Source organism: Cyclopterus lumpus, chromosome 16 (assembly GCF_009769545.1).
Source record: "Cyclopterus lumpus isolate fCycLum1 chromosome 16, fCycLum1.pri, whole genome shotgun sequence".
Taxonomy (NCBI): Eukaryota; Metazoa; Chordata; class Actinopteri; order Perciformes; family Cyclopteridae; genus Cyclopterus; species Cyclopterus lumpus.
In genome coordinates, this window is record NC_046981.1 from 1,860,813 (window position 1) to 1,873,312 (window position 12,500).

Genomic DNA, 12,500 nt, shown 5'->3' on the forward strand with positions numbered 1-12,500 from the left:
GCCAGGAGCTCTGAAAGAAGAGAGAGAGGAGGAGGAGGAGGAGGAGGAGGAGCGGGTCGAAGGCTTCAGGAGGAGGAACCAGAAGAACGGTGCTTTCTGAGGAGTCGGGGAAGGTCCAGAAACCTCCCTCTGCCTGACTGTCTCAATGACACACACACACACACACACATAAGATGGAAGTTCTGGAAGTGGTTTCCTGACCTTTAGAGAAGAAGTAGGATCTGGTTCCGTCTTGCCGCACGTAGAAGTTCTCCCCCAGCTTGCTGCCGGCTTTAAACCGGAGCATGGCGTGGTCGTGCAGGCCGTAGTCCCTGAACAGGACGACGCCGCCGGGCTTCAGCACCTTGAAGCCACATTTACACAGTCACGTACACACACACACACACACACACACACACACTACTGTGCGTTTACTAGGGGTGTGTGCACGTGACTGTTTCTCTGCTCTCACCCTGCTGATGTTCTGCAAAGCCAGCGTCATCTTGTCGGGGTGGACGGCCGACAGGACGAAGATCAGGGTGACGATGTCCACGCTGCCCTGCGGCACGTTTTCCCTCAGGTCATCGGAGGTCAAGTCGCACTGGAAGGCCGAGCAGCGCTCGGGGCAGTACAGAGGGTTCTTCTGTCAACGAAGGGGTTGTATTTGTATTATTATTAAAAAAGGTGTTAACTCACAGGTGTACATATGTCATCCTGGAGTTCAGCTGGGCCTACAGAAGCAAAAGACACACATATTAGATATGGATTTGATGGACGGGTGCGTCTTACTTTCACAAACTCGACCGCTCGCGGCGAGAAGTCACAGGCGTAAACAAAGATGTGGCGGTCGTCCTCCAGCAGAGGGAAGATGCAGTTCCCCACGCCGCAGCCGGCCTCCAGCAGCACCAGCCTCTGGGACTCAAACTGAAAACCAGAACCAGAAGCACACACACGGTCCGAAGTAAAGACTGAACCCGTAATGCTGCACCTTTCTTCAGTAAAACTCCCACTTTGTTTAATGACTTTGTTGTCTGATGTGAAAGTCCGAAGGGACTCTCCTCCTCACCTCTCTGCGGGCCTTCAGCTCCTCAAACTCTCTGGTGGTCCAGTGTCGGTCCTTGAAGAAGTTCGTCGTGTTTCTTTTGTAGAACAAGTCCCAGTTCTTCTGAGCTTCTTTCTCCAACTTCATCAGCTTGAAGTCGGACACCAGCGCCCGCTCCCCGCGGAGCCCGTCCAGCTCCTCCTGGGACAAAACACGCGGGCACGTCCCGTCTTTGGACCGCGCTTCTTCTTCAGAAACTGTGGTTTCAATATCACCCGCAACACTTTCCTTTTCCGACAGCGCCATGGTTGATTTTTAGAAAAGCTTCCGCCAGTTACTACAGTTACTATTTCATAATTAATTCGTCGGAAACACAAATATTATATTTTATAGAAGTTATTTTCATGATAAATGCGCTTAAAATCAATTTAGTTTAAAAAAATCTTAGGACTTTTTGCACTTTTCCGCAGTTGACGGCCATCTTGTCCGTCAGTTAAATCCTTCCGTGTAGCATTCGGAATTTACATTACTTTGGCTTTCAGAGGGTTCCGCTCATTTTCTACCGAATAAAACGCACCTTATCAACCAATTATATAACGTCACATATTATCAACGCGTCAACACATATATATATGTGTATATATATATATATTTTAATGGGGAAAAAATAGAAACTTTAAACTTTACGTTTCGGTCGGAGTCATTTAATAGCCGGACCAAAAAGCGGAAGAGGCGTGGCCGAGTGACGAAAAGGGATGTTTTGATAACGTGTAGCCACCGTGGGCTAACTTTGTCTCATTATTATAAACCCTCCTTCTGAGCTCTCCAGGGCGTCGGTCGGTTCTGCGGATTATTTAAACAACAAATGTGAATCTTTTCACCATTTTTGTTTTTATTATTATTTGTGTTCCCCCTCCAACACACACACACCGAGTCATGAACGGGAGCACGAATCCGCTGCTGGACAAAGAGGAGCATGTTTTGAAGCTCGGAGAAAGCTTCGAGAAGAGGCCAAAGTCTTCCTTTCACACAATCAGATGTGAGTGTGCTATAAACAATGAATACATGAATATATTTATATATATTTATATTTAGTGCTGTGCTGGGATTAGCTCGCCCTCTTACGTAACGCAGCCAATTATGTGGTCGCGTTAAATGAAGTCATTTGCATAAAGAACATCGTGACTCCCACTGCTGCAGCCGTCCTTAGAATAAGTTATTTTGAGACACTTAAATTATAGATTATCAGTGCATGTTTTATTTATAATAATACTAGGAAGGAGGAGAAAGGGCTGGAGGGACTTCACTGCAGGTTTAGGACTTGTTTAAAACCCTTAAATGTCTTTCTCTGCAGGAAGATGCACGAATATCAATATATTAACACATATTATTAACTGTTATTAGCGTGTGAGTTTGTTTCATTCTTACACAAAGTTAGGAGCAACTTGAGCTGCACACTGAACACTTACTGTGTCGTCACGTTGCAGCAAGGCACACATGTTGGCTTATAAATATAAATAATATGTTTGAGATTATTTAGATTCGGTCTGTTCCTTGAGTTTATTTTCTTATCAGAAATGTTAATTTATGTTATTTGTTTATGTAAAGAAGAAGAGGACTATAGGCTGAAACATCATTATTATTAAATGGTATTTTTTTTTACTGTCAGATGTCAATATAAGCTTTAAAATCATTGTCTTAAATGCTGCAATAATATATATAGGTATATGTAACGGCTGGCTGCATGGTGGCGTTGTGGCGTTGTGGCTAGCACTGTGCCCTCACAACAAGAGGGCCCCGGGTTCAGGTCCTGGGTTCAGGTCCCGGTCTGGGCGGTCCTTCTGTGGGGAGTTTGCATGTTCTCCTTGTGTCACCGTGGGTTCCCTCCGGGTTCTCCGGCTTCCTCCCACAGTTCAAAGACTGCAGCTCAGGTTAATTGGACTCTCGGTTCCAGCGCCTAGGATAAGCGATATATATATATATATATATATATATATATATATATATAATAATAAAGTTAAAGATTTTTGTTTCCAGATGACTTCAAACCAGCGTCTATCGACACGAGCTGCGAGGGAGAGCTGCAAGTCGGGAAAGGAGAGGAAGTTACCATCACGTTACCGCACATTCCGGTGGGTCTCTCTCTCTCTCTCTCTCTCTCTCTTGTTCTGTTGTTTTTATATTTTCTTCCCTTGTTTACACTTCGTCCATCTCACCGACTCTCGACCGGAGGCGCTGTGTGACAGAGAGACGTTTCAAGGCAGACTGGTGTTGTTCCTGCAGGGCTCCACGCCGCCCATGACGGTGTTCAAGGGAAACAAGCGTCCGTACCAGAAGGACTGCGTGCTCATCATCAACCACGACACCGGGGAGTTTGTGCTGGAGAAGCTGAGCAGCAGCATCCAGGTCAAGAAAACCAGGTGAGAGGTCAAGAGGTCAAGAGGAAAAGATTATTTTACGTCGTCCGTGTGGTTCGCTCGATTTTCTTTGGCTCCGCCTTGTGGACGCCAACTGTAACTACTACTACTGCCTGTGTGTGTGTCGGTCCGGTCCAGCTCTCAGCCCGGCTCTCAGTTCCGGGCCCCCACCAAGCCCGGGGTCAAGACCTCCCCGTCACCCTCCAAGGACGACCCCTCTCCGGAGCCGCAGCTCGACGACATCAAGAGAGGTGACCCAACACAAAATATAACACTCTACTTTAAAGCCGCCGTTCAGCATCTATAAGCATGAATAAGGACACAACGATAACATCATATGTCCTGTTACACCCTATAAGCATGAATAAGGACACAACGATAACATCATATGTCCTGTTACACCCTATAAGCATGAATAAGGACACAACGATAACATCATATGTCCTGTTACACCCTATAAGCATGAATAAGGACACAACGATAACATCATATGTCCTGTTACACTCTATAAGCATGAATAAGGACACAACGATAACATCATATGTCCTGTTACACCCTATAAGCATGAATAAGGACACAACGATAACCATCATATGTCCTGTTACACCCTATAAGCATGAATAAGGACACGACGATAACATCATATGTCCTGTTACACCCTATAAGCATGAATAAGGACACAACGATAACATCATATGTCCTGTTACACCCTATAAGCATGAATAAAGACACAACGATAACCATCATATGTCCTGTTACACCCTATAAGCATGAATAAGGACACAACGATAACATCATATGTCCTGTTACACCCTATAAGCATGAATAAGGACACAACGATAACATCATATGTCCTGTTACACCCTATAAGCATGAATAAAGACACAACGATAACCATCATATGTCCTGTTACACCCTATAAGCATGAATAAGGACACAACGATAACATCATATGTCCTGTTACACCCTATAAGCATGAATAAGGACACAACGATAACCATCATATGTCCTGTTACACCCTATAAGCATGAATAAGGACACGACGATAACGTCATATGTCCTGTTACACCCTATAAGCATGAATAAGGACACAACGATAACATCATATGTCCTGTTACACCCTATAAGCATGAATAAGGACACAACGATAACCATCATATGTCCTGTTACACCCTATAAGCATGAATAAGGACACAACGATAACATCATATGTCCTGTTACACCCTATAAGCATGAATAAGGACACGACGATAACATCATATGTCCTGTTACACCCTATAAGCATGAATAAGGACACGACGATAACATCATATGTCCTGTTACACCCTATAAGCATGAATAAGGACACAACGATAACATCATATGTCCTGTTACACCCTATAAGCATGAATAAGGACACAACGATAACCATCATATGTCCTGTTACACCCTATAAGCATGAATAAGGACACAACGATAACATCATATGTCCTGTTACACCCTATAAGCATGAATAAGGACACGACGATAACATCATATGTCCTGTTACACCCTATAAGCATGAATAAGGACACAACGATAACATCATATGTCCTGTTACACCCTATAAGCATGAATAAGGACACAACGATAACCATCATATGTCCTGTTACACCATATAAACATGAATAAGGACACGACGATCGTTATGTATCGTTATGTCGCGTCGTTGCGTCGGCAGAGCTGCGGGCGGAGGTGGAGGTGATCGAGCAGATGAGCAGCAGCAGCTCCTCGGGCTCGGGCAGCGCCTCGGGGAGCGGCGACGACAGCAGCAGCGACAGCGGCGGAGGAGGAGGAGGAGGAGGAGGAGGAGGAGGAGGAGGAGGAGGAGGAGGCGGCAGCGAGCACGACGGCGGCGGCGGCGCCCGACCGCTCAGCCAGACCTCGCCCGGCCGCCAGCCGGCGTTCAACGGAGGCGGCGAGCGGCCGGCGGGCAACAACCAGCTGATGAACACGCTGCGTGAGTGTCTCTTGATGTTCTCTAGACGTTGTTTCTCACGCTCGGGTCGGACGTGAGATCTCCAGAAAACATACAAAAATACACATTCAGGGGTTAATTTTACTACTTTGCATATTTTATGTGAGGAATGAGCTGAAGACGTTTCATGATGATATCTGTACCCTGTATGTACGAGTTAGATGTTGTTGTTGTTGTTGTTTACGTGCTCAGGCTGTAGATAAACATCGAGGTTCAACTTCAGTATTTTAAATAAACAACGTTCTCGTCTTCGCAGGAAACGACCTTCAGCTCAGCGAGTCGGGCAGCGACAGCGATGACGACTGAACTCTCTCTCTCTCTCTCTCTCTCTCTCTCTCTCTCTCTCTCTCTCTCTCTCTCTCTCTCTCTCTCTCTCTCTCTCCACACTCCTCCTCTTTCTCCTCTTCTTCCTCTTTCTCCTCCTCCTCCTCCTCTCCCCTGGTTCCTTTGCTGTGTATCTTGTTCCGACTACTTTTTTTGATTTGATTATTTTTAGTATTTCCTGAAACTTTAGAGTGTATTTTTTATTAGATGTATATTTTGTTTTTGTATAGCGAGACTTTAGAAAAAAAAGGAAACTTTTACTTGGGAAGTTTATATATATATATTAGAGTGCACATACATATTTTCTGTACTTAGAGCAACTAGTTTTATCAACTCGTTTTCATCTGTTTTTGTCTCATAAACATCACGTCCGGCAGCAGGAAACTTCCTCACGTAGTCGTTTGTTTTTATCGGTTTGCTATGAATACAAAAATTATATATATATATATATATTATTATTAAATGGTATTTAAGCAGCCTGAGGAACAAATCAAATATCTATATATTTATATATATATATATATATATATATATATATATATATATATATATATATATATATATATAAATACATTATATATATATAAATATATATATATATATATATATATATATATATAATACATATATATATATATATATATATATATATATTTATATATATATATATATATATATATATATTTATATATATACATATATATGCTTTCAGGTTAAGCCGTATAGTGAGATGACATAATTGGACATTTTATATAGATTGTGTGGTTCTCGTGTTCAACCGCTAGGGGGCAGCAGAGACCACAGGCCCGATATGAATCGGCTCGTGACGTCTAAACACCTGTTAGCACACACCTGAATGTCAGTTTGTCCACTAACTGCTCCAGGACGTTGGCTCAGCTGTGTGTGGGCGTGTCTGTCGTTAGCTCCTCCCACAAGTCACTCACCAGTATCACTGATGGTATTTAAGCCCCGACAGTCATTAATCAGTTCAATTTAATAAAAGTCGCATATGATAATAATAATAATACAGATTATTTTTTTAAACCTGTAGTTATGTTATTACCTGTGGAAAGAGGAGCTTTAGTCTCCTGCGATATTATTTTCAGAATGACTATTTGTTTGTCGTGTAATTGTTCAACCACACATTGAACATCTTGTTTTTCATCACACAGTATATTAATATCTTTGGACCATTTCATGCCTTACAGCGTCCGTTAGGAAATAAGAAAGGTGAATGTGTCATTGAAAAAAGGCCAAAGAGTGCAGCCGGCAGGATCAATATTGTTGTTGTTATTATTCATCGAGCTTCTCCTGTTGGCGTTAGTGAATGTAATGGTGCTGCTTGGACAGTATTTCCTTATTAATGCAACACGGTCATTTTAAAACGTGTTTCATGTGTTCTCATCAACTTCAAATTTAGATTAAAATGTCAATAAATGTTCTCGTTTAAGAAAAAAGTGTCCAAAGAGTCTGAAGACGAGGTTCATCTGTCGCTTTATGAGCTATGAGGTTCTCCTGGTTCTCCTGGTTCTCCTGGTTCTCCTGGTTCTTGTTTTAGCGTTCGTGTGAAATTTGTCTGTACGAATTTGAAGTGTATTAAAAAGCGTGTAAATGTATTAAAATGGATGTTTTCTGTTTTCTTCATTGTGGGAATTTTACAAAACGACCGTTAGTTCATCAGTTACTTTGAATTATTGTTATTTTTTATTAACAGCAAAACTACATAAAAACATCCGTTTACAAACAATCATGCAGAAATATATATACAGTATATATATAAGTCATGCATATATATATACAGTATATATAAGTCATGCATATATATATATATATACAGTATATATATAAGTCATGCATATATATATATATATACAGTATATATATAAGTCATGCATATATATATATACAGTATATATATAAGTCATGCATATATATATACAGTATATATAAGTCATGCATATATATATATATACAGTATATATATAAGTCATGCATATATATATATACAGTATATATAAGTCATGCATATATATATATATATATACAGTATATATATAAGTCATGCATATATATATATACAGTATATATATAAGTCATGCATATATATATACAGTATATATAAGTCATGCATATATATATATATATACAGTATATATATAAGTCATGCATATATATATATACAGTATATATATAAGTCATGCATATATATATACAGTATATATAAGTCATGCATATATATATATACAGTATATATATGTCATACAGATATATATATATATATACTGTATATATATACAGTATGGTGTATATATATATACAGTATATGGTGTATATATACTGTATGTATATATAAAGTATATATATATATACAGTATATATATAAGTCATGCATATATATATACAGTATATATATAAGTCATGCATATATATACAGTATATACTGTATATATATATACAGTATGGTGTATATATACTGTATGTATATATATAAAGTATATATATATACAGTATATATATAAGTCATGCATATATATATATACAGTATATATATGTCATACAGATATATATATATATATATACTGTATATATATACAGTATGGTGTATATATACTGTATGTATATATAAAGTATATATATATACAGTATATATATAAGTCATGCATATATATATACAGTATATATATAAGTCATGCATATATATATACAGTATATATAAGTCATGCATATATATATATACAGTATATATATGTCATACAGATATATATATATATACTGTATATATATACAGTATGGTGTATATATATATATATACAGTATATGGTGTATATATACTGTATGTATATATAAAGTATATATATATATACAGTATATATATAAGTCATGCATATATATATACAGTATATATATAAGTCATGCATATATATACAGTATATACTGTATATATATATATACAGTATGGTGTATATATACTGTATGTATATATATAAAGTATATATATATACAGTATATATATAAGTCATGCATATATATATATACAGTATATATATGTCATACAGATATATATATATATACTGTATATATATACAGTATGGTGTATATATACTGTATGTATATATAAAGTATATATATACAGTATATATAAGTCATGCATATACATACAGTATATACTGTATATATATACAGTATGGTGTATATATACTGTATGTATATATAAAGTATATATATATACAGTATATATATAAGTCATGCATATATATATACAGTATATATATGTCATACAGATATATATATATATACTGTATATATATATACAGTATGGTGTATATATACTGTATGTATATGTACAGTATATATACATACAGTATATATACTGTACATACAAGGCATATATTATATATATACAGTATATATATATATACTGTATATATATAATATATATAAAGTATATATATACACAGAATATATGTATATATATATTATGAGTTTGTACAAATGGATGTTTAAATATAGTGTTTTCTATATATAAATCTTTTTATTTTCAGTTCACCGTTGAGGAAAAGAGTATTTAACATATATAAAAATGGTCATTTTTGCGTGTCACGACAATCTCTGAAAAATAATCTTCCAATACCTTTTGGCCTCTTGCTGCAGAACGAAAAACTTCAACTGCTCCTTTAAAATCTGTCACTTTGGTTTCCAACCTTTGTTGTTGTTGTTTGTTTTAACACTTGACATGAAGCCCCGCCCCTCAGACTCGTTCGTACGGTTCCTTTTTTAGAGGCCTGAGCGGTTTATTTCACAAGAAAGAAGCAAAAGTTCAGAGAAAAGTCTGAAAAATAAAACACAATTCTGCTCAAGAATTAATCTTTCCTTTTTTGGGGGGGTCGGGGATTTGAACCAGCAACCTTCTGGTTCAAAACACAGAGGAAAGTAAAGACAGCAGTCGGAGATGAACTTCCATAAAAAGATTATATTGCTGGTCTTAAATAAAGATGGTCCAGTGAACCGTGTGCTCAGGTGACGCCTTCAGTCTGATACCATACAGTACTGGTTCCCTGCTCCGCTCCTTCAGACAGTAACACAACAAGTACACAACAACAAGTACACAACAAAAAGTACACAACAAATACATAAATAGCTTTTGTTTCCCTTTAAAAATCATTTATAAACGCAATTCTGTTCATGATTCTGGCTCTTGCTACGACACGTCGTTTGACCGATATATATAAATTAACAACATCAACAAATAATAATAATAATAATAATAATAATTAGAACAATAATAATATAAAAGCTGTCTGTCTTTCATATAAATCTGGCTAGCTTACAGTATGAAATGATGGAGCAGATTTCCCCACGTTGGGAGTGTTTGTGAGAGGAATCCGGGCGCCATGTTGGCCCGGTAGTTCCCTGAGGGTCCAGAGCAGCTGGGGGGGGGGGGGGGGGGGGGGGGGGGGGGGGTTGTCTGTGCAGCATATAGGGGGCGGGCGGGGGGGGGGGGCTGAGTTTCCTCTGGGGAATTCCGTTCTTCCTCTGCAAGACTGGAGTTAGCGCCTCCGGTGGCGGTGACCGGTGTCGCGACGGGAAGCGCTACTACGCCTTGCGTGCATCTCAAACGTCTTAAGTCAGATATAGATCTGGACCCCCCCCAGACTCCCCCGTTGGCGTCCTTGTTTGGCCCCCCCCCCCTGATTGTGATGCTATAAATGATCGTCACTACCTAAACTAGCCCCCCCCCCCCCATTGACCCACCCGCACGACCTCACCCCCTCCCGCCTGGGTCACAAGGGTCACATGGGTCACAAGGGTCACCGGCCGGGGCAGGCTGTGGGCTTGATGCAGCGTCCCTGGAACAGCACCAGGTTGGCGGGGCAGTGGCAGCCGGCCACGCAGGGCTTGTGGCACGGCCCGATCTCGTTCCAGTTGTCGCAGGTTTTGGTGCAGCCCGGTCCGCAGGTGTCGTACACGGCGCCGTGTTTACACTGCGTCGCTGGAGGGAAGGACGAGAGGAGGTTAAAATAACAACGTATTAATAAATATGTCAGGTGCATTATTCTCCAAAACATTGTCACGGACTACTTTATTATCTTCATGCAAGCCCACCGTCTCTTATCACATGCATTACTTACACAGCGGTTGAATATCCGTTTTGATTTGTCTGCAAAATCTTTACTGAAATGTAGTTTTTCTGCAAGGTAACTTTACATATTCACATTCCCCCGTGTGGTTGTGATCAGGTCACTCACCCATGCAGGCGGTGTCGGCCCTCCAGAGGACGGGCACCCCCTCCCTCTCGCAGGCTCGGCTGTAGGCGATGAAGGACTCGCAGTAGCAGTTTTTATGGACCGGACACTCGCACATGTCCGTCACACACGACCTACAGAGAGCAGGGCGATGAATAACACATGTGGTGACAGAAAACCAGCCAAGTAGCTAGCGATCTAAATGGCTAGAACAGGGCGATGAATAACACATGTGGTGACAGAAAACCAGCCAAGTAGCAAGCTAGCAAGCGAGCTAACTAGCAAGCTAACAAGCAACGAGCGAGCTAACTAGCGAGTTAACTAGCTAGCTGGCTGGCTGTCCGCCAGCTCGCTAATTCCACAGAAAAGTAGCCCAACAACGTGGTCATTCACGCGTTGAGAGCAAAGAGCTTTCTACGCGTGACAACAGTGTCTGGTTGAAGCATTAAACTGTAACATTGTACGTATCTATTGTGTCTCTCTACGCTTTAATGTAATATGCCCTGCTATTTAATTGTATATATAGTAAACATGCTTGCTGCTGCTAAAGTATATCTAATCTCATCACTACTAGACCTCAGTGAGGTCACGACTTGCCGATAGGGCGGTTCAGTTCACACAGAGATTCTCCCGCTACGATGCTACAGGACACACAAAGATGGCCGCCGCTGTGAACCACGCGACTACGTGAGAATCCGCCCTCTGACCTGTAGAAAGGGGCGAAGTCGACCACGCGGTGGCACTTCTGGAACTCCCACGACTTGATCTTCTGGCACTCCCGGTGGGCGCGGAACTTGACCTTGACGCTGCCGGGGCACAGGAAGGAGGCCGGCCGGCGGGGCGGCGGCTGCTGGGAGCAAACCTCGTTCCCCTCGACGCGCCACGACTCGGCGAACTCGTCCACGTCGAACTTGAACTGGCCGTCGCCGCCCATGGTGTCGTCGCGCTTGTGGCCGTTGTAGTTGCCGCACAGTCCACAGAGGCGTCCGCGCAGGTGGGGGGCGGCCACGACCTCCACGAAACTGTCGCCGTCCCACGTGATCTCCAGGCCTGCAGGGCCGGGGGGGGGGGGGCAAGAAGACTTCAATTAAGCTCCCTTTAGACCTCTTACTAACCAAACACAGTCTTTTAATCATGAAATGAGTTGAAAACACTGGTCAATTTATATTTAAATTATATTAAATATTATTAAAAAAATTATAACAGCACAAAGTTCAGTAAAAAAAAACAATGGGCCCATTGGATGAACTTAGAAAATCAATTACAATTGAGATAATTAAATTTGCGTTTACATTGTGCATTTAAAAAGTGAAAGAACGTTTAAGTACAATAAGTTAAGGAAATTCCCGAGAAATAAATTGTTTACAGAAGAATAAGAAAAAAACTAAAGAATACGCATCGAGTGTATGGGAAGTAAAATAAAAGTAAAGAAAATACTTAATACTACATAAGTTAAGAGCCACATCGAAACGACAATAGGAAACAGATGTTGTGCCGCC

General features: G+C 40.5%; 3 protein-coding genes across 3 annotated transcripts in view; 1 reads left to right on the forward strand and 2 right to left on the reverse strand.

Moving 5' to 3' along the window:
- The window catches only part of mettl6 (methyltransferase like 6), a 2,013-nt gene extending 499 nt beyond the window's left edge, over positions 1 to 1,514 (reverse strand). The window contains exons 1-5 of the mRNA XM_034553255.1: positions 1,046 to 1,514; positions 769 to 903; positions 452 to 622; positions 202 to 343; positions 1 to 10 (exon numbers count right to left, since the gene is read on the reverse strand). The exon at positions 1 to 10 is cut by the window's left edge and continues 499 nt beyond it. Coding sequence (XP_034409146.1) covers positions 1 to 10; positions 202 to 343; positions 452 to 622; positions 769 to 903; positions 1,046 to 1,327 — 740 coding nt within the window. The 5' untranslated portion in view covers positions 1,328 to 1,514. The remainder of the gene's footprint in view (positions 11 to 201; positions 344 to 451; positions 623 to 768; positions 904 to 1,045) is intronic.
- Positions 1,515 to 1,762: 248 nt separating this feature from the next.
- eaf1 (ELL associated factor 1) lies at positions 1,763 to 6,257 on the forward strand. Its single transcript, XM_034553254.1, is given in 5 exon segments — positions 1,763 to 2,060; positions 3,059 to 3,153; positions 3,305 to 3,689; positions 5,138 to 5,416; positions 5,691 to 6,257. Coding segments are annotated over 5 exon segments (912 nt in total). The 5' UTR covers positions 1,763 to 1,957; the 3' UTR covers positions 5,741 to 6,257.
- A 4,309-nt stretch (positions 6,258 to 10,566) lies between these two features.
- bmper (BMP binding endothelial regulator) overlaps positions 10,567 to 12,500 on the reverse strand; it is a 16,226-nt gene continuing 14,292 nt past the window's right edge. The window contains exons 10-12 of the mRNA XM_034554274.1: positions 11,709 to 12,051; positions 11,005 to 11,135; positions 10,567 to 10,748 (exon numbers count right to left, since the gene is read on the reverse strand). Of these exons, the coding sequence (XP_034410165.1) occupies positions 10,567 to 10,748; positions 11,005 to 11,135; positions 11,709 to 12,051 (656 nt within the window). The remainder of the gene's footprint in view (positions 10,749 to 11,004; positions 11,136 to 11,708; positions 12,052 to 12,500) is intronic.